Here is a 27500-nt window from a genome sequence, read left to right on the forward strand (position 1 = left end):
GGGCAAAGGCTCAAAATTCCTCATTAAAATATGGAGGTAAGTCGGGTACCCCAAGGCAGTGTATTGGGTGGGGGGGGGGGGGCGAGGAGGGGGGGTGGTGGGGGGGGGGGAGGGGGGGTTGATGGGAGGAGGGGCGGTTTGGGTAGGGGGGGGGTGGGGGGGGACTGGTGTGGGGGGGGGGTTGGTTGGAGGAGGGGGGTGGGGGGTGAGGTTCCCCCATTTTGTTTAGGTACAGGATATTGGTATGGCAGCCGTATACTGATCGCCATAGATATTGGTACGGCTGAGATTACGCATGTGTCAATTTCAGACTTCATGCCGTACAATTAACATAGTGGGGTAGGGTTACCTAGGGTAAACAATCACGGACGATCCACCATCATCACGCTTGCCGGGTCTCATTCAATCGATAGGCTATTTAATTGGTGAAACAAGAATACAATTACAACTCTAAGCATAGGGGTAAACACCAGCGACTACCAACCCTTATCATGGTGGACAGGTCTTATTCACTCGATATTTACCTAAATGGTGAAAACAAGAATACAATTACAACTCCAAGCATACCATTCAAAAGATTGAAGTTTCGTCAACATAATGTGATATATGAAAGCCCCATACGAACTAAAATAAGCATGTGACGCTCTTCGTAAAATATGTTTTCAAGGCAGTTTTGAAATCCAATATGGCGGCTACCATGGGATGTACAGGTTCTGATCAGTGACGACAATCATCTTTCCCAGCCTTCCCAGCAATCATTTGAATAATGTTAGCGTATGTACTATGTAACGTTTATTGATCTTACTCAAGATTGTAGTTGTAATCAGCACAATAAAACAACATTTTGTTGCCTATATTACTGAAAGTATGAAACTTTTTATTCCTGGGGTCATGGTTTGAACTGAATTCATCTTACCTTGTAATCGGTGGTTTTTATCCTTACTCCCATCACAACTGAAACTCCACAGTGCTTATTTGATTGTTATTATACACATTTTGGTCTCAATTCACTCCACATTGCACTTTAAACAAGTTGCTGTTCCTGGTTCCTAAGCGCGCGCGCCACAAACACAGTTACGAACAGCAGACGACGAAACTGCAAAGTTTTATTCCCTAAATTGTTTACTTTACTCTTGCTATTTAGTTCAACTTTACTTTGTTATTTAAAAATTTTAATTTAATTCATGTATATTATCCCTTTTTTGCAACCAAGTTACCCTGAAAAATTACAGATATTTCTAAAGTATTCAGGATGTTGATAAAAGACGAAACAGAAGCACACCTCAGACTGAATGAACAAGATCACGAATGCCAAACAGGATTTACAGGAGGGAGTAGGATAGAAGATAACATCCTTACACTACAATATGGTGTAGAAGAGCTACAGGAATAGAAAACCATTAATAGTAATAGCTATCGATTACAGTAAAGCATTTGACTCAGTAAAACGAGAAGTCATGATCGAAGTCATGAAACAGTTCAAAATACATCCAAAAATCATAGAGGCAGTAGTTAACATATATGAAGGGGATAGCACAATAATAGACCTAGGGGAGGGAGTCGAACAGGAAATGGGAATTACAAGTGGGATTAGGCAAGGTTGCACAGGCTCTACTTCACTTTTCAAACTAATGACATATTTAATAATTAAGAAAATGGAGGAGGAAGGGACAGGATTTGAAAATGAATTAGTAAAGATAGGGACACTTTTCTTTGCTGACGATGGATTAGTTTTAGCAAGTAATATAGAAGATGCAAGAATAAACAAAGATTTTAATAGATATAGGAAACAAATGTGGGCTAGAGATAAATAAGAGAAAAGCAGCATCATTATTTTCAACATGAAAGATAAACCAGAAGAGATAGAGAACATAAAGGTGAGGGAGAACATTACATATTTAGGAATAAAGATAAATGACTCTAGAATCTGTTTAAGCTACAGAAAAAAGAAATGTTGAATAAAGCACAGAAGTTAGCCAACCTAACCTACTCCGTGATAGAAAAAAGCTGCAACAAAGTTCTAATAGGGAAAACATTCTGGAAAAACATAGCTCTACCATCAGTCTTATACGGAACCAATGTGGTTAATCTAACAGACGCAGAAATAGAAAAATTACAAAGAATAGAGAATGGGGTATATAGGAAAATATTAGGGGCATGTAGAAGTACAGTAGTAGCCACATTAAGGGGGGAGATAGGAGCTTCTTCAATGAAAAGTAGAATTATGAGTGGGAAGATAAGCTATGTAAATAATACTTTAAATGGACGGAAAGAGATACTGAAGAAAATAATTACAGATATGCAAGAAAAGGAAAGAAAATGGTGGAAAACAGTGGAAAAGTACATGCATGAAGTTAAAATAAATTTAAGAAAATTAGAAGGAATGTCCAGAACAGAAATAAAGGACAAAGCCAGAATATGGGACACAGAGAGGTGGAAAGAAGAGTTGGAAAATAAAGTGACTGTGAACATATATAAAACGTGGAAAAGAGAATAAAAGATGAAGAAATTTATGACAACTCTACGGGTTCAGTCCTTCTCTTCAAAGCCAGAACCAACTCTCTTAATTTAAATATAGCAAAAAGGCACCAGAAGGAGAACGCCTGTTGTCGTTTGCAATGATGCAGTAGAAGACATATTTCATTTCCTTTTATATTGTGGTACATATATAGAAGAACGGGTTAAAGCAATAGGGCTACAACAACCCTATGAAGAGAAGGAAAGTGACGTAGTGGGAAAATTTTTATTTTCAGGTAACAACGAAATAAGAAAAGAAACCATATACTTGATGTGGGAAAAAAAAGAGAGAAAAAAAAGGAAAAGACCTAAAAACAAAAAAAAAACAAAAAAAACAAAAAAAAACCAAGATTTAGAGGCGCCGTTGCAAAGGCATTGCCTCTACCCATAACTACTACTACTACTACAGATACAATCAAATGTTTCTAACGTTTTCGTACATCTGCTGCCGAAAACCATAGAGGAACGACTACGGATAAGTGGATTATATACTTTTTTTTTTTTTTTTTTTTTTTTTTTTGCTAGCATTTTTATTGATTTCAGTCAATATTAGTATTTTGAATTTCTTTAATAACCGTATGCCAGAAATAAATGTAACCTTTAATGTTTACATGCTAAGAATGGCAAAATCATCGATGCCACATTAGTGGAGGCTTCACACTTACGCCGATTCATTATTATAAACTTTCCATGAATTCTAGTTGTCATATTCACTTGATATTTAATTGGTGAAACAAGAATACAATTACAACTCTAAGCATACCATTCAAAAGAGTGAAGTTTCGTCAACATAATGTGATATTTGAAAGCCCCATACGAACTAAAATAAGCATGTGACGCTCTTTGTAAAATATGTTTTAAAGGCAGTTTTGAAATCCAATATGGCAACTATCTTGTGGATGGACGGGTCTGTTCACAGATGGACACCATCTTTCCCAGCCTTCCCAGCACTCATTTGAACAATGTTAGCGTATATATGTAACGTTTATTGATCTTACTCAAGATTGCAGTTGTAATCAGCACAATAAAACAGCATTTGTTGCCTAGGCTATATTAGTGAAAGTATGAAACTCTTTATTCCCAGGGTCATGGTTTAAACTGAAATTCATTTTTACCTTGTAATCGGTATTTTATCCTTACTGCCATCACAACTGAAACTCCACAGTAGAGGTCTCGAGCTCCTGCTCTCACCACCAACAACTCGTGACTGATGCCCATCTCCGGTGTCAGAGGACGTGTTAAAGTACTTTTTTGGAGGGTGGCTTCTCACGCGGTGGAAACTGGATCCACTAGTCCAGTCGGTTGTTTCCCCTAATAGTCGAACTGAAATGTTTTGCTGAACATGTTCAATTCAAAATGTCAAAGTGAAGCGCCATACTGTCATCACCAAAGCACCAGAACATTTTGACAGTAAATGAAAATATAAAAGATCATATTAATACTAAAACATACTTAGATTTTGACTATTTACATGAAAAATAAAACTAAACTAATCTATCTGTGTATTTCAAATCTTCTTTGAATCTCCTCTTAACCGTGTAATAATACATCACTTTTTGCCGAAAAACATGTCAGGTTTCGAGCTGAAAAAGGCAATAGACGTCTACGAAGAGTCAAACTTCCAGAAATTGTATATCCGTAGGTCACGAACGATCGAAATGGCCCTGAAAAGAGCTCTGAAGAGGAGATTCAAAGAAGATTTGAAGTACACAGAAATTGTGCTCTGCTGTATTCATGGTGGTAAGGAAAACTACCAAAGTCGATCCTCTGGTAAATGGCCTAATCAATTGTAAGTGATCATCTAAATCAGGTCTATATTAACAGCATGTTTCCCATATTGGACGCACAACTAACTGCTGCACTACTTTACTGGCTAGGCCTCAAATCTTTGAACCTCGTCTTCAGAGCTCTTTTTAGGGCCAATTCGATCGTACATGGTCTACGGATATATGTATAATTTCTGGAAGCTTGACTCTTCGTATATGTCTATTGCCTTTTGCATTTCGTTGAAACCTGAAAGCATCTGTTTTTCGGCGAAAACTGATGTATTATTACACGGTTCATGTTGCTCGGTCACCATTTTCTTGCTGTCACTGATATGCCTGAGGCAGTAAACAAGGGGTCGCGCATGCGCTGCGCAATTCACAGCCGTACAAGTATCTATTGCAATTAGGTTTTATAATTATTTAATATCTTATTAAGGTATTTATGGCATTTAAACCACTTGGAATTTAATGGAAATTTAGGTAAACTAGGCTCAGGGATGTCGGTAACGAGGAAAATGAGAGAAACCTTGGTAATACCTATTTGCCTGAATAGCTATGAATGGCAGCTTAATGTCATAACTTACTGACTGTTGATTAGGGTAAAATACCGAACGGCCACCTCTACCATAGTACGACCACCACCCCGGAAATCAGAAATGATGGCCCTAATTTGTGGCTTGGGAGAAAAAACTGACTTCAAGAGGAAAGTTAGTCTCGAGGTGTTCCTTCGACAAACACTGCTGGCTTTTGACTAGCTAACGTCTGTCCTGGGTTACAGGACGCGCTCAAGTACTTTTTTGGGTAGGTGGTCGCGCTACAGTATAGGCCAGGCCCCAGGTGGCCATTCGTCATTTTACCCTATGTGATGTATGTTACTTAGGTAGTATATTATTGGTGTTTACCATCATTATTTTAGGTTTTACTTACATCCCCAGGGGCCTGGTATTAAGCACAGCGCCCAGTTGGAGCGTAAACGTATACTTAAGCCCCATCAATAGCTGAGTTTCAGTTAATGACTATCTTCGCTTATCATCAAGCCCCTTTGGAACGGAACCACCGCCAATAATCAGGCTTGCCTGCATCTTGAATTGTGTTTCGTGTATACATTGGACCCCCCCCCTTTTTTTTTTTTTTTTGCATTTCAGGATTCGAGACTGCACAGATTCACAGATTTTTAATGTGTATCCGCATTATTCACTGAAAATTCGCCTGTTCGCAGTACAGGCAGTCCCCGGGTTATGACGGGGGTTCCGTTCTTGAGACGCGTTGTAACCCGAAAATTGTCGTAAGCCGGAACATCATCAAAATTCCTAAGAAAACCGTACTTTTCATACAATCAACTTACCTGTCAGATATATACTTAGCTAAGACTCCGTCGTCCCCGACAGAAATTCAAATTTCGCGCCACTCGCTACAGGTAGGTCAGGTGATCTACCGGCCTGCCCTGGGTGGCAGGACTAGGAACCATTCCCGTTTTCTATCATATTTTCTCTGTCGCCGGTGGTATCAACATTGTTGTTACTACCTCCTGATCTGAAATCTTATTTGAAAGCTTTTGATCATTGTTTCATCGGACTTTTTGGTGACGTACCTGGATCGTGGTTTTTTGGCATTCGCTACTGTGGACTGAATTTGGACTTGCTTTTTTATTTTCTCAGTATGTCTGATTCAAGTGTTTAGTGTGAGAATGTGTGTGAATGTAGGCTGCAAGGTGAGGATACCGAAGGCTTCGGTGGATCCTCACACTGTATGTTGTAAATGTAGGGGGTTTGAATGTTCTACTAATACCTGTCATGAATGTGAGGGGTTGAATGCTGAAGAATGGAAGACTCTAACTTCTTATTTGAGGAAGTTAGAGAGGGATAGAGTTAGACGTGCATCAAAGGGTGTGTGTACAAGGCCTATTGAGCCTTTTATTGATTCTATCTCATCTAATGTTAATGTTTTTGATTCTCCCTCTGTGTCGAATCATTCACAGGCTTTACATTCAGAATCGGCCTCTGAAATCGCCGACCTGAAGGCTACTATCTCCAAGATGAGGTCCAAAATGGCGGCCTTACAAGGTAAGTGAAGTGTTCAGTGAAGTGAGTGCTCCCAGTGTTGTGGAGGGGGCGTTTGATCGTCTCTGCGACGCTCCCAGGCCTAGACCGCTTCCAAGCTCCCATGCCCAGAGGAGAAGGAAAGTCGAAAGCCTTAAGGAGGTCGTGGAGAATCCCCAACGGTCAGACGTCCCTTCAGCAGGCTCTGTTTCGCATCAGACTGCTCAGGACCGCTTTAGAAAAAGCGTCCTGCGAGTGTTTCTCTTCCTCTCCCTCTCCTTCACCTAAAAGAGGGTGGAAGGACTCGGACCTTTCCAGGCCCCTGAAAAGGCATTGGAGAGAACCTTTTTTGAATTCGAGCCCGGAGCGCTTCTCGGATGAAGCTCCCTCCTCGATCAAGAAGGCGAAGGTTGTGTCGACGTCTCCCTACATGGACGTAGCGGATTGTTCCTCCTTCTAGGTCCCCCTTCTCCTCCCATTGAAGAGGACGCGGGAAGGAAAACAAAGCTTCTAAGAGAATTTTTCTAGCTGTCCAAGAGCAGCTAGCCTCATTGGTAGGAGTTTTGTTGGCTGGAGATCCTACCTCGCAAGGAAGGACGTTTCTCTTCCTATCAAAAAGTGCTCGTCCTCTTTCCCCTCCGCCAGGGCGCGAGGCGTCTTCTAGGCATGAAGCTTCCTCTTCCAAACATGTAGAAGATGAAATGCTTTCTAGAGCAAGAGCTAGAGAGGCATATGCCAGGGCGCGAGGCGCAAGCCAGGACGCCAGCCAGGCGCAAGGCGTCATCCAGACGCGAGGCATCCTCCAGACGCGTGGAACCAGCCAGGCGCGAGACTCCAACCAGGACGCCTTCCGGACGCGATGCGTCATCCAAGCGCGAGGCTCCAGCCAAGCGTATGGCGCCAGCCGAGCGCGAGACGTCTGCCAGGCACGAGGCGTCTTCCAGATGTCAGGAGCCAGGCGGGCGCGAGGCATCATCTAAGCGCGAAGCGTCTTACAAGGCTGAACAATCTTTCAGACAAGATGCGCCTTCCAGACGTGGGGCGCCAACTTTTGTCAAGAGGAGCTATGTACACGCTCTTAGTCCCTCTCCTATCAGGAGTTTGTCTCCCCCAGATAGAAGACTTCCTGATTTAGCTACGGATTCTCCTTTAGACCCTGAGTTTGGATGAGAACTCAGAAGACGAGACTCGGGTGGAAGCGACGGACTGTCAAGCTACAAAGTCTTGACAGCCCTTCTTCTTGAGGAATATGGGGACGCTTTAACCCCTGCTGCTCCTCCCTCTCCGGGCTCTTTGTTTTCAAGCACAAAGGCGACAAGATCTTCGTCTTTCCTTAGAATGAGACCCACCATCTCTATGAAGAGGGCTCTTCAGTCTCTGAATTCTTGGATGGATTCGAAGAGGGAGCTGGTCAGGACGGTCTTCTGCATGCCCCCAGCGAGACTCGCTGGCAGAAGGGCATTTGGTACCAAACGGGAGAGAATATGGGACTTTCTCTCCCGTCTTCGGCTGAAGCAGACTTTTCGACGTTGGTGGATGCGTCGAGAAGACACGGTTTGAACTCTGCCTGTGTGACTTGGGGCATTTCAGAACTGGATCATCTCCTCAAGGGACTCTTCCATGTATTGGAAGTATTCAATTTCTTAGATTGGTCCCTTGGGGTGATGTCCAAAAAGGCGCATGACGCAGAAGGTCTCGATCCGGAAGTACTCCTTTGTATACTGTCGTGTATCGACAAGGCAGTACAAGATGGCTCTTTAGAAATCTCTCTTTATTTGGAGCGGACTTCTTAAAAGAATGGGACAGTTTTCAGTGCTTTTTTGACCAAGGCGGTCTCCCACTCTCAGAGAGCAGCACTTTTGTACTCTCCTTTATCTGACTTTTTGTTTCCTTCTCAGTTGGTGAAGGACATTTCCCGATCACTAACTGAGAAGGCGACTCAAGACCTTCTTATTCAGTCATCGAGAAAGAAGAGACCTGCTGCTAGTTTGAAAAAGAGAGGACCGAGTACGTCTCTTCAGCCCTTTCGAGGAGGCCCTCCCTCCAGAGCACCCTCAAAAAGGAAGGCTCCTGAGAGGAGAGGTAGGTCTGTCTTCCGTCCCTTTAAGAACGGGAAATAATGCTACACAAACCTCCAAACACCAGTAGGTGCCAGGCTCCTAGGATTTGCGGAGGCCTGGGCACGTATAGACACGGACTCCTCATCAATGTCTGTGATAAGGAAGGGATACCTTATCCCTTTCCAGGACAGTCCTCCCCTGACTTCAACTCTGCGGGAACTGTCAGCCAGATACAGGGACCCTGTGCTGAGGGATACTCTTCGACTGATGTGGATCAGATGTGGAACAAGGCCTCGGGGGGCTGGAGACCAGTACTAGACGTCAGCTCTCTGAACAAATTTGTTCAGAAGGAGAAGTTCTCCATGGAGACTTCGGCCTCAGTTCTTTCGGCTTTGCGCCAAGGAGATTGGATGGTGTCTCTGGATCTCCAGGACGCCTATTTTCACGTCCCGATTCACCCTTCGTCGAAGAAGTACCTCCGTTTCATGATGGAGGGAAGGATCTTTCAGTTCAGAGCCTTGTGTTTCGGCCTGTCCACAGCTCCTCAGGTCTTCACAAGCCTGATGAAGAATGTGGCGAGGTTTCTTCACCTAAAAGGTGTAAATATCTCTCTGTATCTGGACGACTGGCTCATCAGGGCCAGATCAGAGAGGCAGTGTTTGGAGGACCTTATTCTGACCATGAACTTTATCAAGTCGTTGGGATTACTCGTGAACCTTGAGAAGTCGCAGCTGACCCCCAGACAGAACTTAGTCTATCTGGGGATTCAGATGGATTCTCGGGTTTTTTGAGTAGTTTGCCCTTCGCAAGAGAGACTCACGAAAGGCTTGGAGAAAGTCTCTCTCTTCTTAAGGAAAGAACGGACGTCGGCAAGGGAATGGTTAAGCCTTCTAGGAACCCTTTCCTCGCTCGAACAGTTCTTTCCTCTAGGAAGACTGCATTTACGTCCACTTCAATTCTTCCTCAAGAGGTCTTGGAGTTGGAAGACAGGAAATCTATCAGACGCCTTTCCCATTCCAGTGGAGATGAAACCTCACTTGGAATGGTGGTTGCCCCCATTGAAGGAGAACAAGGGAATCTCCCTGAAGGTTCAGAACCCAAACCTAGTGTTATACTCCGACGCGTCGGAGAAAGGTTGGGGAGCAACTTTAGGCTCGAGAGAGGTGTCAGGCATCTGGGAAGCAGCTCAGGTGTCCTGGCACATAAACTGCAAAGAACTATTTGCCGTACATCTGGCTCTAAAGAACCTAGAACCTTTGGTATCGAACAAAGTAGTTCAAGTGAATATAGACAACACCACAGCGTTGGCCTACATTCGGAAACAAGGAGGGACTCACTCCTTGTTCCTTTACGAACTGGCAAGAGACCTACTGCTTTGGACTTCCCAGAGAAATATCTCCCTGCTTACGAGATTTATTCAGGGAGAAAGGAACGTAAGGGCGGACAGGCTCAGCAGGAGGAACCAGGTCCTTCACACAGAGTGGACCCTCCACTCAGAAGTGTGTCAGAGTCTTTGGTCTCTTTGGGGGACTCCTCATGTGGATCTCTTCGCCACATTCCTATCCAAAAGACTGGAAGTCTTTTGCTCGGTGGTAGAAGACCCCAGAGCTCTGATTGTCGACGCTTTCCTTCTAGACTGGTCTCATGTAGACGTCTACGCCTTTCCTCCGTTCACGATCCTGGGACTAGTTCTAAAGAAATTTGTGGCTTCAAAGGGGACAAGGATGACCCTGATAGCCCCCTTTTGGCCAGCACAAGATTGGTTCACAGAGGTGGTGGAGTGGACAGTAGACTTTCCCAGATCCCTCCCAAGGACGGATCTTCTCAAACAACCACACTTCCAGAGGTATCATCAAAACCTCTCGGCTCTCGCTCTGACTGCCTTTCGACTATCGAAAGACTTGTCAGAGCGAGAGGGTTTTCTCGCAAAGTTGCAAGCGCGATTGCGAGAGCCCGCAGAGCTTCCACTAGACGAGTATATCAGTCCAAGTGGGAAGTTTTTAGAAGGTGGTGCAAGTCTAAGAAGTTGTCCTCCTCCACTACCTCTGTGACTGAAATCGCTGATTTCTTGTTTTTCTTGAGGGAAGAATCGCATCTATCTGTACCCACAATAAAGGGATACAGAAGCATGCTTTCGGCAGTCTTCAGGAATAGAGGAATAGATCTGACAGATAATAAGGATCTCCACGATCTCATTAGATCCTTTGAAACTACAAAGTCTACGGAACCAGCTCCTCCTAGCTGGAACCTAGATATAGTTCTAAAATTCCTGTCATCTGAAAAGTTCGAACCCCCTCATCTGGCGTCTTTTCGAGACTTAACTAGAAAATGTTTGTTCCTATTATCTTTAGCCACAGCAAAAAGAGTTAGTGAACTGCATGCTCTAGAGGATAAAGTAGGATTCAAGGGGGACTCAGCCATTTGCTGTTTTAAAGCTATTTCTAGCTAAAAAACGAGAATCTCTCGAATCCCTGGCCTAGGACCTTCGAGGTTAAAGGCTTATCGAGTCTCGTAGGGAGAGAGGCAGAAAGATCTCTTTGTCCTTTAAAGAGCTCTGCAATTCTATCTTCAGAGAAACACCAGATGGGGGGCTCTAGACAGGTCTTTGGTGCACGGTAAAAGACCCCACAAGACTGATGTCTAAGAAGCTCTAGCGTTCTTTGTGAGAAGCGTCATTACAGATGCGCATAAGATCTGTCCTGACGACGCGTTTCGACTTTAAGAGTGAAAGCTCATGAAGTAAGAACAATAGCGACGTCTCTCTCGTTCATAAGAATGTGTCGCTAAAGAACATCTTGGAAGCAACATTTTGGAGATGCACTCAGTATTTGCATCTCACTACTTGAGAGATGTTCGTGTGACCCTACGAGAATTGTTTTTTTCTAGGTCCTTTTGTGTCTGCGGATACGATCCTGGGTATAGGAGCTACCACCGATCCTTAAAATTGTACATACCTTCTATTAGATATGTTCTAGACTTTCTGCTGACAAAAGTGCTAGATGTCGCACTGGCGGCCAGTCACTATTGTTCAGTAAGGAACTCTTGTGATATCTTATTAGATGAGTATTTTTTTTTTTTTTTTTTTTTTTTTTTTTTTTTTGTTTGAAAATGTTTGTGCGTAATGTGATTTTGAGTTATGGTTGCTGTGAAGAGTTTGGGGATAACTCTGAACAATCTTTAATACTAACATGGTGGTTAGGATCAGGTGGTCGGGATCGGTTGTGTGCTCCTTCATAAGGTGTATTGTCATAGAAGTGGTCCAGTACCCATTGACAAAGTCCTTTCAGCTCTGCCGAGTAAGCGGATAAGACCCCATCGGCAGACCCACAAGAACTCTTGGCCATAGATCATATATCTCGCTAAAGTTTCTTCGAGGTGATGCAGACTCCTGGGCAAGACAGCCACGAAGTACCACCTATCAGGTAGGAAGAAAACCAAGGTTTAATTCATACCTACAACACATATGTTGTTTACCTGTCTATTCCATAAGTAGCTGTCTCTTACCCTCCACCAAAGGGTGCCAATCAGCTAAGTATATATCTGACAGGTAAGTTGATTGTATGAAAATGATATTTTCATACAATCAACTTACCTGTCAGATATATACATAGCTAAGACTCCGTCGTCCCCGACAGAAATTCAAATTTCGCGCCACTCGCTACAGGTAGGTCAGGTGATCTACCGGCCTGCCCTGGGCGGCAGGACTAGGAACCATCCCCGTTTTCTATCATATTTTTCTCTGTCGCCGGTGGTATCAACATTGTTGTTATTACCTCCTGACTTAGATTCAATTTTCAACCTTTGATCAACGTTTTTTCGGCTTTTTGGTGACGTATTTGGATCGTGTTTTGGCATTCGCTACTGTGGACTGTTTTTGGAATAACTCTTTTGGATTTTTCTCAGTATGTCTGATTCTAATGTGAGTGTGAGAATGTGTGTGAATGTAGGCTGCAGGGTGAGGATACCGAAAGCTTCGGTTGATCCTCACACTGTATGCCGTAAATGTAGGGGGTCAGTGTTCTGCTTTTAATACTTGTAAGGAATGCGAGGGATTGAATGCAGAAAGAGTGGAAGACTTTGACTTCTTATTTGAAGAAGTTAGAGAGGGATAGAATTAGACGATTGAAAGGTGTGAGTTCAAGGCCTATTGAGCCTTTCACTGATAATTCTAATCCTACTGATGTAGATTCTCCCTATGTATCTCATTCTCAGAGTGCTTTTTCGGATTCGGCATCGGAAATCGCCAATCTGAAAGCTACAATTAGAGATATGAAGTCCAAGATGGCGGACTTCAAAGGTAAGGCTAGTGAAAGTGAACATTACTGTGAAGTGAGTTCTCCCAGTGTTGTGGAGGGGGCGTTTGATCGTCCCTGCGACGCTCCCAGGCCCTAGACCTCTTCCAAGCTCACAAGCCCAGAGGAGAAGGAAAGTCGAAAGCCTTAAGGAGGTTGTGGGGGATCCCCAACGGTCAGACGTCCCTTCAGCTAGCTCTGCTTCGTGGCAGGCGGCTCAAGGGCGCTTTAGAAAAAGCGTCATTCGCGAGTGTTTCTCGTCATCTCCCTCTCCCTCACCTAAACGAGGGTGGAAGGAATCGAACTTGTCAAGACCGCTGAAGCGTCATATGAAGCCTGACATAGATTCTAGTCCAGAGCGTTTCTCAGATGACGCTCCGTCATCTAGCAAGAAAGCGAAGGGGCGTCAGCGTCACCTGAATGTACGCGGAAGTACCCTTTCCTTCTTCTCCCCGAGTGATGACGAAAGACGTCATGCACTGGACGTGGGAGAAGCGTCAAGAAAGATCATCATGGCAGTTCAAGAACAACTGTCATCTCTATTGGGAGTTTTAGCGCCACGTCGGAAGGACGTGACGCTTCCAATTAAGAAGTCTCGTCCTCTCTCACCTGTTCAACGAGAAGCGTCATACAGACGGAAACGGCTAAACGTCTTACAGAAACGTCTAGTTCGAGAGCGAGAACAGGTGCTTACGAGTGTCGTAACGCCAGAGAGACGTAAGACGTCTTTTAGAACGCGAAGCGTCATTGGAAAAGGAGCATAGACATGACGCTCCGTCCAATATTATGACGCCAAGTAGGGACGCCTTTGGAGAGCGGAGCGTCTTCCAGGCGCGAAGCGTCATCGAGACGTCAGCAAAAAGACGTCATCCATGACGCTTGGCGAACGGGAAGCGTCATGTAAGCGGGAAGCGTCTCTAAAATTTTCTAGAGAAGCCGAAGCCTATGACGCCTTCAAAGACTATTAGAGCGGGAAAGAGGAAGGAGTATCATTCCCTTAGCCCCTCTCCTATTAGGAGTTTGTCTCCTCAAGAAGACGAACGTTCGGAAAGGAGAGCGGAGAAGCATGTGGATCCGAGTTAGAGGAAAACTCGGATGACGAATAGGTAGTGGAAGGAAGGTCTCTCTAACTACAAGGTGTTGACTACCCTACTACTGGAGGAGTACGGAGACGAGTTGACTCCTGCCGCTCCTCCTTCTCCGCGCTCGCTCTTTTCCAGTACTAAGACGAAGAAGCCTTCGTCTTTTCTCAAAATGAAACCTACCATATCGATGAAAAGAGCTTTACATTCCTTAGACTCTTGGATGAAGTCTAAGAAAGACTTAGTAAGGACAGTCTTCTGTATGCCTCCAGCAAGATTGGCTGGGAAAAGAGGCGTTTGGTATCAGACGGGAGAGAATATGGGTATTGCTCTCCCTTCTACAACCGAAACAGATTTTTCGACTTTGGTTGACGCTTCAAGGCGTCCAAGTCTCAATTCTGCACGGATTACATGGGGTATTTCGGAACTGGATCATCTCCTCAAGGGACTCTTTCGTGTATTGGAAGTTTTTAACTTCTTAGATTGGTCCCTTGGGGTGATGTCCAAGAAAGCACATGATTCGGAAGGAATCGAACCTGAAGCCCGATTATGCATATTGTCTTGTATTGACAAGGCGGTACAGGATGGATCTTTGAAATAACCTCTTTGTTTGGAGCAGGTCTTTTAAAAGAAAAGGACTGTATATGGCGCCTTCTTAACTAAGGCAGTCTCACATGCCCCTCAGAGAGCAGCACTTCTATATGCGCCTCTATCTGACTTTTTGTTCCCTTCTCAGTTAGTAAAGGACATTGCGCATTCTTTAACTGAGAAGGCAACTCAGGATCTGCTGACGCAGTCAGCAAGAAAGAAGAAACCTGTTTCTGCATCGGACAAGAAAGGACCCAGTACAACGGTGCAGCCCTTTCGAGGTGTTCCGACCTCCAGACCTTCCACAAGGAGGAAGGCTCCAGAGAAGAGAGGTAGATCTGCTTTTCGTCCCTTTAAGAAAGGAAAATGAAGATTCTCTCCTCCAAGCACCAGTAGGTGCCAGGCTCCTGGGGATTTTGTGGAAGCCTGGACACTGATAAATGCAGAACGCGTCATCTTTGGCGATCTTAAGGAAGGGATATCGTATCCCTTTCCTGAACACTCCTCCCTTAACGTCAATACCAAGGGAACTATCAGCCAAATACAAGGATCCTGTGCTGAGGGATACTCTTCGATCGATGGTGGAGCAAATGTGGGACAAGAGAGCGATAGAATTGGTACGGGATCAACGCTTCCCCGGGGTTTTACAATCGCCTTTTTCTGGTGGCGAAAGCCTCGGGAGGCTGGAGACCAGTACTGGACGTCAGCTCTCTGAACAAATTTGTTCAGAAGGAGAAGTTCTCCATGGAGACTTCTGCTTCAGTCATGGCGTCATTACGTCAGGGAGATTGGATGGTGTCTTTTAGATCTCCAGGACGCCTACTTTCACGTCCCGATCCACCCTTCATCGAAGAGTACCTCCGTTTCATGACGGGGGAAGGATCTTTCAGTTCAGAGCCTTGTGTTTCGGCCTGTCCACAGCTCCTCAGGTCTTCACAAGCCTGATGAAGAATGTGGCGAGGTTTCTTCACCTCAAAGGAGTGAATGTCTCGATGTATCTGGACGACTGGCTCTCAGGGCCAGATCGGAGAGACAGTGCTTGGAGGACCTAAAGTTAACTCTCGATTTAATCAAAGCGTTGGGATTACTTGTGAACCTCGAGAAGTCTCAGCTGACCCCCAGACAAGACCTAGTCTATCTGGGATTCGGATGGATTCTCGGGGTTTTCGAGTTTTTCCTTCGCAAGAGAGAATCGCAAAAGGTTTGCGAATAGTCTCTCTCTTCTTAGAGAAGCAACAAACGTCAGCGAGGGATGGTTGAGCCTTCTGGGGACGCTTTCCTCGCTACAACAATTCGTCCTCTAGGAAGACTGCATGTACGTCCTCTTCAATTCTTCCTCAAGAGGTCTTGGAGCTGGAAAACCGGACAACTGTCGGACGTTTTTCCCATCCAGTGGAGATAAAGTCGCACCTACAGTGGTGGTTGCTCCCTCTGGAAGAGAACGATGGGATCTCTCTAAGAACACAGAACCCAGACCTGTTGTTGTTCTCCGACGCGTCGGAGAGAGGTTGGGGAGCGACATTAGGCTCAGAGGAAGTGTCAGGCACCTGGGAACCAGCACAGGTGTCTTGGCACATAAACTGCAAAGAGCTCTTCTCCGGCCTACATCTGGCCTTGAAGAGCCTGGAACCGCTGGTGTCAAACAAGGTAGTGCAAGTAAACGTGGACAACACCACCGCACTTGCCTACATTCGGAAACAGGGAGGGACGCACTCCTCGTTCCTTTACGAGCTCACGAGAGATCTATTAACTTTGGACGTCTCACAGGAACATCTCCTGCTGACAAGGTTCGTACAGGGAGTAAGGAATGTGAGGGCGGACAGGCTCAGCAGGAGGAACCAGGTCCTTCATACAGAATGGACACTACACGAGGAAGTGTGTCTCGATCTCTGGTCTCTGTGGGGAACTCCTCATGTGGATCTCTTCGCAACATTCATTTCAAAAAGGCTCCCAGTGTTTTGCTCGGTCGTGGAAGATCCAAGAGCAATTATGGTGGACGCCTTCCTGCTAAACTGGTCTCGAGTAGACGTTTATGCTTTTCCCCCATTCAAAATCCTGGGGTTAGTAATGAAAAAGTTTGCGGCGTCAAAGGAGACGAGGATGACGTTAATAGCCCCCTTTTGGCCGGCCCAGGAATGGTTCACGGAGGTGGTAGAGTGGATCGTAGACTTTCCAAGATCCCTACCAAGAAGGACGGATCTTCTCAGACAACCACACTCAAGAGGTACCATCAAAACCTCCCCGCTCTCGCTCTGACTGCCTTTCGACTATCGAAAGACTTGTCAGAGCGAGAGGCTTTTCTCGCGAAGTGGCAAGCGCGATCGCGAGAGCACGCAGAACCTCCACTACGAAAGTATACCAGTCGAAGTGGGAGGTATTTAGAAGGTGGTGTAGATCCAAGAAGTTGTCCTCCTCCTCTACCTCTATAGCGGAAATTGCTGATTTCTTGCTATTCCTGAGAGTAAAATCTCATCTAGCCGTATCCACAATAAAGGGATACAGAAGTATCTGCTCGCTGTATTCAGGAACAGAGGATTAGATCTGGCAAATAACAAAGATCTCCACGATCTCATAAGATCTTTTGAGACTTCAAAGTCTAAGGAACCAGTACCTCCGAACTGGAACCTGGACGTAGTCCTCAAATATCTGTCATCGGATAGATTCGAACCTCCTCATCTGGCATCGTTTAGAGACATAACTAGAAAATGCCTATTCCTATTATCTTTAGCTACAGCAAAGAGAATTAGTGAATTACAAGCTCTGCAGGATAAAGTAGGATTCAAGGGAGACTCGGCTATTTGCTCGTTTAAGACCCTGTTTTTTAGCGAAAAACGAGAATCCCACGAATCCCTGGCCTAAGTCATTCGAAGTCAAAGGAATGTCGAGTCTCGTAGGCAGAGAAGCAGAGAGGTCTCTATGCCCTGTTAGAGCGCTGAAGTTCTACCTTCAGAGAAAGCGTCAGTTGGGAGGCTCTAGACAAGGTCTTTGGTGCGCGGTAAAAGACCCCACAAGACTGATTGTCCAAGAATGCTCTGGCGTTCTTTGTAAGAAACGTCATTACGGACGCTCCATAAGGTCTGTCCTGACGAACAGTTACAACTACTGAGAGTAAAAGCTCATGAAGTAAGAGCGGTTGCGACGTCTCTCTCGTTTTATAAGAATATGTCGCTTAAAAACATCATAGATACGACATATTGGAGATGCAACTCAGTATTTGCATCTCATTACTTGAAAGACGTGCGTGTGACGTATGAGAAGTGTTTTTTCTCTAGGTCCTATCGTACGGCAGATACGATTTCTGGGTACGGAGCCGACACCAATCCTTAAATGTATATACTGTTCTTCTTTTTGGATATGGTCGAGAGTCTCTTCGAACCAATGGAGGACTTAGGCTCGCAACGGGCGGCCTGTCTACGTTGTTCAGTAAGAGAATTCTTGTCATATCCAATTAGTTGGGTATAAATTTTTTTTGAAAAATTATGTATGTGTGCGTAGTGGTTTTTGAGTTACGGTTGTTGTGACGAGTTCGGGGATAACTCGTAACAATCCTTAGTTCTAACATATGGTTAGGATCAGGTGGTCGGGATTGGTTGTGTGCTCCTTTATAAGGTGTATTGTCATATAAGTGGATCAGCACCCATTGACAAAGTCCTTTTAGGCTCTGCCGAGTAAAGTGGATAAGACCCCCATCGGCAGACCCACAAGAACTCTTGGCCATAGATCACATATCTCGCTAAAGTTCTTGAGGTGATGCAGACTACTGGGCAAACACCCACGAAGTCTACCACCTATCAGGTAGGAACCAAGGTTTTATTTATACCTACAACATATGTTGTTTACCTGTCTATTCCATATAGTAGCTGTCTCTTACCCTCCACCGAAGGGTGCCAATCAGCTATGTATATATCTGACAGGTAAGTTGATTGTATGAAAATGATATTGTTATGTTACAATAAACGTTTCATACATACTTACCTGGCAGATATATACAATTAAAGGCCCACCCAGCCTCCCCGCAGGAGACAGGTGGAAGAGAGAAAATATGATAGAAAACGGGGATGGTTCCTAGTCCTGCCACCCAGGGCAGGCCGGTAGATCACCTGACCTACCTGTAGCGAGTGGCGCGAAATTTGAATTTCTGTCGGGGACGACGGAGTCTTAGCTATGTATATATCTGCCAGGTAAGTATGTATGAAACTTTATTGTAACATAACAATATCATTGTTATGATACAATAAAGTTTCATACATACTTACCTGGCAGATATATACGATTAATGGCCACCAGCCTCCCCGCAGGAGACAGGTGGAAGAGAGAAAATATGATAGAAAACGGGAATGGTTCCTAGCCCTGCCACCCAGGGCAGGCCGGTAGATCACCTGACCTACCTGTAGCAAGTGGCGCGAAATTTGAATTTTCTGTCGGGGGGACGACTGAGTCTTAGCTAAGTATATATCTGCCAGGTAAGTATGTATGAAACTTTATTGTATCATAACAATATCATTTTAATGCTTTGGGTGCATTGAAAACTTTGTAAACTGCATTCTTATTGCATTTTTCATAAAAAAAAAAACTCAAATATTGATTCTTTTGCATTTTTGGTGTCATATTTCTTCTACCAGATCAGCATTGTAGGCGTCGTAACCCAGGAAATAATTTCTGATGAATATAATTGAAAAGCGCCTTAACCTCGGAACGTTGAAAGCCGAACCCGTCGTAACCCGGGGACTGCCTGTATTCTTCTTAGAGAAATATTCACTTATTACTATACTTTCTTATTATTTTTGTCACTAAATACATTTATGATAAAACATTGAAATAATTAGGTATTGCTGTTTGACTGAACAGAACACTACGTACTTCATAGCGGTTTTCCTTTTTCCTGTCTAAGTGTTGGAATTTTGCATTAGTCAATAGGTAAATTAAATGCTTTTCCATACTGTTAGTGATTTGGGTATTGAAGTAGCAGAATGGATTTGTGGTTCAGTGGTTTATTTCTATACCATAAGTACAGTGTTTTCATGATGTTTTATTATACGTATGTCTTCATGAGTGTTTACATTACTATATATGATATTTACGTATATATATGTATATAAGGAAATATTGTTGATAAATTTCTATTGGTTGTCATTTATATTGCAGAGAATACAGATCAACGTGTTGTTGGAGACTGTGATGGTTTGTCTCTGAATAACGCTTCCCCTGTATTGCGAAGGCGTTCGGCAGCTCAGGCCTCCACATTGCCCTCTCCAGTGTTCGTGAGGAAACCCGCCTTGTACAGCAGAAACCAGAAGAAGTTTGGTGGTATTACAAAAAGGCGACTTCAGCCAGCGCTTGAATTTGGATCGCCTGTCCTCAGCAGGAGGACAAGGCCATTGCATGGTGAGAAGAGTGTGGTCGGTGTGAACAGTCAGTGGGTCTTCTCTGATGATTCTCCTGAAGCCAAGGCACTCCTGGCAGTTAAAGATGGAGAGCAAGAGTCGTTGAAAGCTCGTCCCTTACGCGAGAGGAAGAACGTCGTCAACGGCGGGAATGTTGGTCCGAAAGCTTCAGGGAGGAAGCCGTCCTTAGCGCCTGATACCATGAGCAAGGAAAATATACAGCCTGTGAGAAAATCAGGCAGAACCAAGAAGCTTCCAGCTAGGCTAGTACTGTATACCCTTCCCTCGAAAGCTGAACCTGCCAAAGGAGTATCGACAAAGGGCAAGAATAAGACAGTCCAAAGTACACCATGTGTAGATATGCAGCCTGGCGAGTCTGTTTGTAGTGGCAGTGCCCCTGTGAAGCCTGTAACTGCACAGGTTAAAAAGCGTGGGCGTCCGCCAAAAGTCCAAAATACTAAAGAGAGTGAAGGTCCAGAGTCACACCCCACTGTGCAGACTTCAGTTGAAGAGAGCATTCCCAGTGAAGTGAGTGTTCAGTCGCAGTCTTCAGAGAACACCACTGTACTCACTCCACGTCTGAGTAAGAGGGAAACTTTAAGACAGATGATTCTGAATGGTACTCTCACAAGCCAGAAGAATTCAACAGAGAGCGAGCCAAGTGAATCCCGTGCGGAAGGTGAAAAAATGCCGGAAATGAGACTTGCAAGCAAGTCACGTGCAAGGAAACAAAAATCTTCGGAACCGAAGTTGCCTGTTGCATCGGCTCCAAAAGCACAGGAGTTGACGGAACTCCCGCTCAATCAAAATAATGTTAGGGCCGGCAGGTCAAGACGTCAAATGGATCAAACTGCAAGTGCTGTTGCAACAGGAAAAGCCAAGATGTCTGATAGTACTTCCAGCAAAGAAAATACTGGGCCGATAGAACCTGCAGGTGCCACAGAAATGCGGACTAAATGTGGGTCTGTTGCTACCAAATTAACATCACCCAGAACAGGTGTAGTAATTAACTTGGAACAGCATGATCGTAGATCAGGAAATTCTTGTGTAGTGAAGAAGAAACCACCCATCTGGATCGCAGGCAGTGGGACACCAGCTGACAACAGGAGACAGTCAGTGAGAAGGAAATCACACCTCTATGACTTTTCAGCGAGTCCAATCAAAAAGGGCAGCAAGAAGCCTAAGAGGCAGTACAAACCAAGAGTGAGAACTAAGGACACAAGACAAAAGTGCAAACTCAAGTCCGTGCTTGTAACGGATCCAGAATGGGAGAATCCCCTGGTGGTGCCTTCTGGAGGAGCCAAGAGCACATCACTTAGCAGTGGAGCCGGGAGAGAGTCCGTCAGGAGCGTGACTACCACGGAGAACATTTTCAACGACGAATTTTACGCTCAGATGAACAGCGCCATCTCGGAGGATTACACGAGCGACAACGACGTCTGCGAAAGGGACGAAGGCAGTGTTTTTGAGATGTTTGAGGGCGAGACGGTGAGTTCCTTCATCCCTTCCCAGGGAATGGAAAGTTTAACTGTACCGATGGTATCAGTCAGTGGACACCCAACTCCAGCGATACGAAAGCAGATTGACAAGCACTTGGGGTCCTCTACCCCCAGGGTAGAGACGCTGAGTTTTTCGTCGCCCGAGCAGCCGGTAACTGTGCAAGATGACATTGCGCAGTGCTTTGGTTTTGAAAATGACAGCAGCGATCATTCGTCCTTAAACTTGTCCCCAGTAAGACAGTCTGGGCAACAATCGCAGCTACACCTGACATTCAACTCAGAAATGACAACCAGTATCAATCATTCGAACAGTCAGCCCTACAGATTTTCCTGGGGCGTTCTGCGACCAGGTAATCACAGTTACTCCTCGAGCCGTTCGTCCAGCATGGTAGTTCACGGGAGATCAACAAATGCGTCAGCGTCTTTGTCGAGTGCTTCTGTTGGCTCACACCAGAATGTGACTCACCCACTCCAGAGCGGCAAGCACGGAACGACAACCGCAAAGGTTAAAGCTCAAGGTAGGCAGAAGCTCGCTCTCCAGAGAAGCTTGCGAGGAAACCCTCAGGTTAGGGGTAAGGCAGCTATTGCAAGCAGCAGCAGCAGCAGCCAGGATGGGAACCACAACATTTCGGCCTTGTTTGACGAGGAGGATGAAGAGGACGAGAACGTCGAGTCTTGCGCTCCAGTAAACGAGGTTGCTCCCGTCCAACGCTCTTCAGCTGACATTCGGTCGTATCTCTCTGCCAATCTCAGGCGAGTTTCTCCTGAGAAATCTGCCACCAAGGTAAGAATCTCTCTCTGCAAAAGTTCATGGTAATTGTAAAACATTGATATATATAGTAAATATGTATTGCATGGCATTTTGCATAATCAATTACGTACAGCCAAGGTTCAGTTGAGAAAAGTTTGAGGTCTTATAGTCAATGTCTTGTTTAATTTTAGTATAACTTTCCGCATATATTTCTTAGCATATTGAGCCGGCCGTTTGTGTACAAATACGAGACCTGTAGAATTCATGTAGTTGCAAGAGAAATTTTTATTTTCCAAGTTTGTGTGCTACTCCGTTTTGTGTTTTTATTGATTTTGCTACATTGGTTTTATCCTTATTTATAATTGTGTTCAGAAGGGATGTAGAGAGGAAGCGTGGCTTCCTCTCTACCCTTCCAATTCTTGTGGTCTTTTTTGATAACTTGCTTCTCTCAGTCAGTGTCTGTTTGAACTTGGTCTCAAATCCAAGGCATTCTCCAAATCATTTTTATGAAAGTTGTAATCAATATCTCTTCTGCTCAGTTTGTGGCTTCATATCACCTCAGAATGATGGGTCTCCGTTTAAAGAATATGGTACTGAATTTGTTGCTAGATTTTTTTTTCTGGTTTATCTCTGTGATTTACAACATTGCTGTTGCTTGGCTTTCCTTCCATTTACAGGCTGAATTGGAAGTGTCTTTTCAGGTCAGTAATCTAGCTGCTCATTTTTGCTTGGTCCAGTCAGCCAGAAGAGGACCTCACTGTCTTATCTGCATGCATTTAAGTACTACTACTGTTCTAGTACCTGATTTCTTTGTAATCCCTCTTTATAGCCCTATGCTCTTAACACCTGAAGAACACCACTCATAGAGATCTTCCCTTTGATTCCCCTTGGTGGAGGTATCGCCATTAGTGCACCTCACACAGGGCATTGTAGGCATTACTCAACATCTCTGCAGTGTCCCTTTGGTCCATAGCTGCAACCTCTTTCATTCCTTTTACTCAACCCTCGTTCATATTCTCTTTATTCCATCTTAATTTCCTCCCTCACCTAACAATTGTTTCATAGTGCAACTGCTGTGAGGTTTTCCTCCTGTCACACCTATAGAACCTTTTTATTGTTTCCCCTTTTATCACTGAATGACCTCACAGGTTTCAGCTCTTGCCCTTTGGCCTAAATTCTACGTTCCATTCCATTCCTACTGTTTGATTATCTTTTTTTTCCTCCAGGTTTGAATTGCTGGGTTTTAAATTAGTTATCCCTGTCATTGACAAAGCCTACGCTTTCTAGTCTGAGAGATCCTTAGATATTAATCCGTGCCTTGTTTAGGCTAAGATTTCAGGGACTTGGATGGTTTGGATGTGTGATGGAAAGGGTTGAGGAGCAGATAGGCTGATGAGGAATAAGTAGCTCAAGACATGTTGGAGGTGCCCAGAAAATCATCATGGAGAAAAATGATAGATGAAACTGTAGACTAGATGGGAACTAGAGCGAGAAAGTCTGAAGTCCAAGGGATTAGTAGTACTGACGTCTTTCCCTCTTCTAATTTCAGCGTTCCCGGAAGTCCTATGACAGGAAAGCCTTGCTGGAAGCGAAGAAGAAGTTCGAGAAGGAGTACGGAGGTGCTGCAACAACCGAAGCAGAGACGGAGGAGGTGGGTGTGTGAATGACATGCTTTTGTGCCCATATGCCCCATAGAGGGGTAGCGTCCCTTCTGCCCCCAGCTGCAACTGCCTTTTATTCCTTTTACTATGCTGCTACTAACCTTTTTTCCATCTTACTTTTCACCCTCTCCTAACAATTGATTCAGCATTATTCACAGGTCCCCAGCGCATGGACTTCGGCCATTGTTTTGAAACAGGGCAGTGTGTAGGAATGCACTGTCAAATAAAGATTTGTATCATCACAATTTTAGAAGTTTGTTCATCTGGCAAGAATGTTTGATTGTCATAACTCAGAGATTGAAATCAAATGTTTTCGGAAGCTTAGAAGGACAGCAGAGTATCTTCAATCCACTCTTGCTGCGTATTTTAGCTCTCATTTAGGAACGAATCCTTGAGGTAAGCTCTGTCAGTCGATAAATTAGACTTCTGTATCAGGCATAGTTATTTTCTTTTAGTACAATAGATTGTAAAGTTATAGGTGCAGAAAATCAGAAAATGGAAATGTCTATCTTAATTTTTGTCCCTGTAGGTCGTTGCAAGTACACATTCTCTCTCTCTCTCTCTCTCTCTCTCTCTAAGTGAAATCAGTTCTTACATGGATTTTATTCCATGATATTTTACTGGAAATAAAAAAATTTCTCGTTGGGATTCAGCCTTTGTGTTTTGCTACGAAATGGGACATGCGCATTCTCTTTCGTTTAATGGGGCTTTTGTTATGCCATCTCACCCAGTGTAACTTCCCGCAGGATGTTTCGGTGCAGAAAGAGCCACCCAAGCGGAAGAAGAAGGTGACGCGCAAGAAAGTTGCGAAGAAGCAGAAGGTCGCCTCCAACGACGAGACGACAGAAGGGTCACAGATATCAGAAGCTGCCGTTGCTGGGAAGCCCAGGACCAAGAAGCACGTGGGTCCCAAAAAGAAGAAGGAAAATAGACTTGTAAGTCTCCAGTAGTGTTGGTTTATTTTTTAATGCAATTGTATCAACAGAAAAGTGGTGACTGGTTCCATACTCTGTTTACCTGTTTGCTAATAATCACTTTCTAGACCAGTATTTAATAATAAGCTTAATAAAAAAGAATGCAGTATGCTTCACACAATTTTATTCAAGAAATGCAATATATTTGACCCAATACTTCACTCTGTTTTTCTTTGATGATATCAGGAGAGATCAATTCAAGATTGGGCCTCAAGTCTGAACTCCCACTTCAGCGAGATAGAAGACAGCGAATTGGTCGTCTTCTAAGGGCTTCTTTGTCACGTCTCCTCGATTTTCAAGACTCGAAGTACAAATTTAAGAATAGGGTCGTCTTGTATCATTTGTAGAATACAGTGCAACAAAGCTAAAACTTTATAATAGGTGATCTGAAATTGAAAATTTATTTTCGCACATATTTTCGATTTGCCATGAGTTCCAGTTTGTTTCAGTGGTCATAAGTTTTGATTTAATTTTGTTTTCCCTTAGTGTTTGGATTTATACCTAATTGCACCACCATCTTCACCAGCTGAATTGTTTTTGTAGTAATTCCAGAAAGCTGTACTAATTTATTTTCAGTTGCTTTACATCAGTTGTCATTCATGTGTTTACTGTAAGTGTTCTCTTGTACCTATTTTTTTTGTCATATTTACAAAAGTTTAATGTGATGTACATAGTTGTTTCAGTTTTATAGTTTTTATTTATCTCTCTCTCTCTCTCTCTCTCTCTCTCTCTCTCTCTCTCTCTCTCTCTCTCTCTCTCTCTCTCTCTCTCTCTCTCTCTCTCTCTCAGTTAGATCTCTTACTCGAGAAGTTATTAATTTGCTATTTGTAATTTCTAGAAAGTTTTGTTTTCCTTTTGCAGGCTTTTAAGTTTTAAGGTTTTGCTTCTGTTTTTAGTTTATGGGAGGCTGTCCGATGGGAAGCACGTGGCTCATCGTTCACTCTCTTCCAGAGAGGTCCATAGCATATTGTCTGCCCTGCAAGCAACTGCAGACGTTACATGGTCGCTTATTCTCTTCCAGAGGGACCCATAGCACATTGTCTGCCCTGCAAGCAACTGCAGACTTTACATGATTGCTTATTCTCTTCCAGAGGGGTCCATTGCACATTGTCTGCCATGCAAGCAACTGCAGACGTTAACAGAAGGTTCCTTGTGTCCTCAGAAAAAGACACATGCATGGGATCTTTCATAATCTCTTTTATTTATGTGTTCAGCATTTCCAGAAATCCTAGCAGAAGTAATTAATCTCATTAAGTTACTAGTACTTTTGGTCCCCTAATTCCTTACAGTTGCAAACACAAATCTTTCGGTGTGAAATGGAGAACGATTAGAATAACCTATATTAGGTTAAGAGTGTAAGTAGTGGTACTGTGTATATAGTTTTTAATTTGCATCTCTGAATTTTGTTCTTGCATTGCCAAGTGTGCTTGACACAATCACAGGGAAGAGTAATATTCCCTATTACTGTAATTGTGCGTCATGTTTTATGTATATTGCTTGAGTATAAGATGGTACTAATTTGAAATTTAAATTATTTTTCATGTCAAGAAAATTTACAATGATAAACTAAAGGACTTTGACCCTTGATGTTATGCTGGATTTTACATATTGATAACCAAAAATTATTGTTCCCAGTCTATTATTTTTAAATGTTGGTTAAGAAACATTAGGAATTTATGTTATTTATACTTGTAATTTTCAAAATATTGAATGCCAGCCTCGTACGAGCTGTACAAAATCATTTGGTGTGGTATCATGGGTCTAGGGAGATGCTTTATGGATGGTAATTAATCCTCTTCAAACTATAGAGTTCAGAATCTAACTCAAAAGTTTGGGCGAGTCGAGCTTCATAATGCTGTATTTTTTTTCTATTTTTAAATGTAATTCCTTGATGTTACCCTCAACCTAAACTGTAACTCCACCAATGCCAGGTGCATTGTGGGGTATGTATGAAATTCAGATTTATTTTTGTACTGTAGGTAATCACACTTGTAGAATACATACTAACTTAGAATTGTAATTTTTTTTTTTTTACGTTAGTTGCAGTAATTTTTTTTATTACCTTCTCTCGTATTTGAGAAATATTGTCACGTCATGACAATCTTAGATTATGAAGAACAAACTTCTTTTTTTTTTTAACTTTTTAATTTCCATTTGAATGGCAGAAGGTTAATGTACGTTTTAGTTTAATAAATTTGTAAATAAATGTTGAAGTTTTCTTTTACCTCGTGAGGAAGGTATAATCTTGTGTCCTGGAAATGTGTGTGATTGGTTTTACTTACATGAAAGCTACTTTTTCTTATCTCCCAAAGGGAGCTAGTGCCATTAGTGCAGCTTATATGGTGAACTGTAGGCATTACTAAAGGTAGTGAAAAGTGCCCTACTGCTCACTGTAGGCATTGGTAAAGGTTATTTGCCGTGAAAAGTGCCCTAGCACTGCTCATTACCCAGATTTTCTATGGGACCAATATTTGACTCCTGGATTGGATTGGGGGTCAATTGAATGATCTCTGGTAAAAATGTTTAAGATGACTCAAGATGTGATTTTTGTACTGTTAGTTGACTGGTGGGTCAGCCAAGGTTAGAGACGTCCCTGAGACTATCAATTTAGAGTAGTGTATTAAAATTTATGATGACTGAATAATGTCTTTAAAGGGAATAAATATATAAGAATAGTAATATTCAATTGAATGGTCACCGGTGATGCAATGACCAAGTGGGTCTAAAATGCCGTTTTATGTTTCATAATTTGGGATTTTGGGAGTACGCACCACCAACATTGCTTAACCAGAAACCTGATGTTTGTGTTAAATGTTATTTTTCACAACAGAAGTCTTAAAAAACGACGTTATTAAGTATTAAACTAAGCCATTGTCATACGAGTTTC

General features: G+C 43.5%; 1 protein-coding gene across 1 annotated transcript in view; it reads left to right on the plus strand.

Annotated features, from left to right (window-relative positions):
• LOC135204895 (uncharacterized) overlaps positions 1-26819 on the plus strand; it is a 27203-nt gene extending 384 nt beyond the window's left edge. Inside the window, exons 2-5 of the mRNA XM_064235140.1 lie at positions 19490-22011; positions 23528-23629; positions 24386-24574; positions 24800-26819. Coding sequence (XP_064091210.1) covers positions 19490-22011; positions 23528-23629; positions 24386-24574; positions 24800-24880 — 2894 coding nt within the window. The 3' untranslated portion in view covers positions 24881-26819. The remainder of the gene's footprint in view (positions 1-19489; positions 22012-23527; positions 23630-24385; positions 24575-24799) is intronic.
• Positions 26820-27500: the final 681 nt, after the last annotated feature.

This window comes from Macrobrachium nipponense, chromosome 47 (genome assembly GCF_015104395.2).
Source record: "Macrobrachium nipponense isolate FS-2020 chromosome 47, ASM1510439v2, whole genome shotgun sequence".
Taxonomy (NCBI): Eukaryota; Metazoa; Arthropoda; class Malacostraca; order Decapoda; family Palaemonidae; genus Macrobrachium; species Macrobrachium nipponense.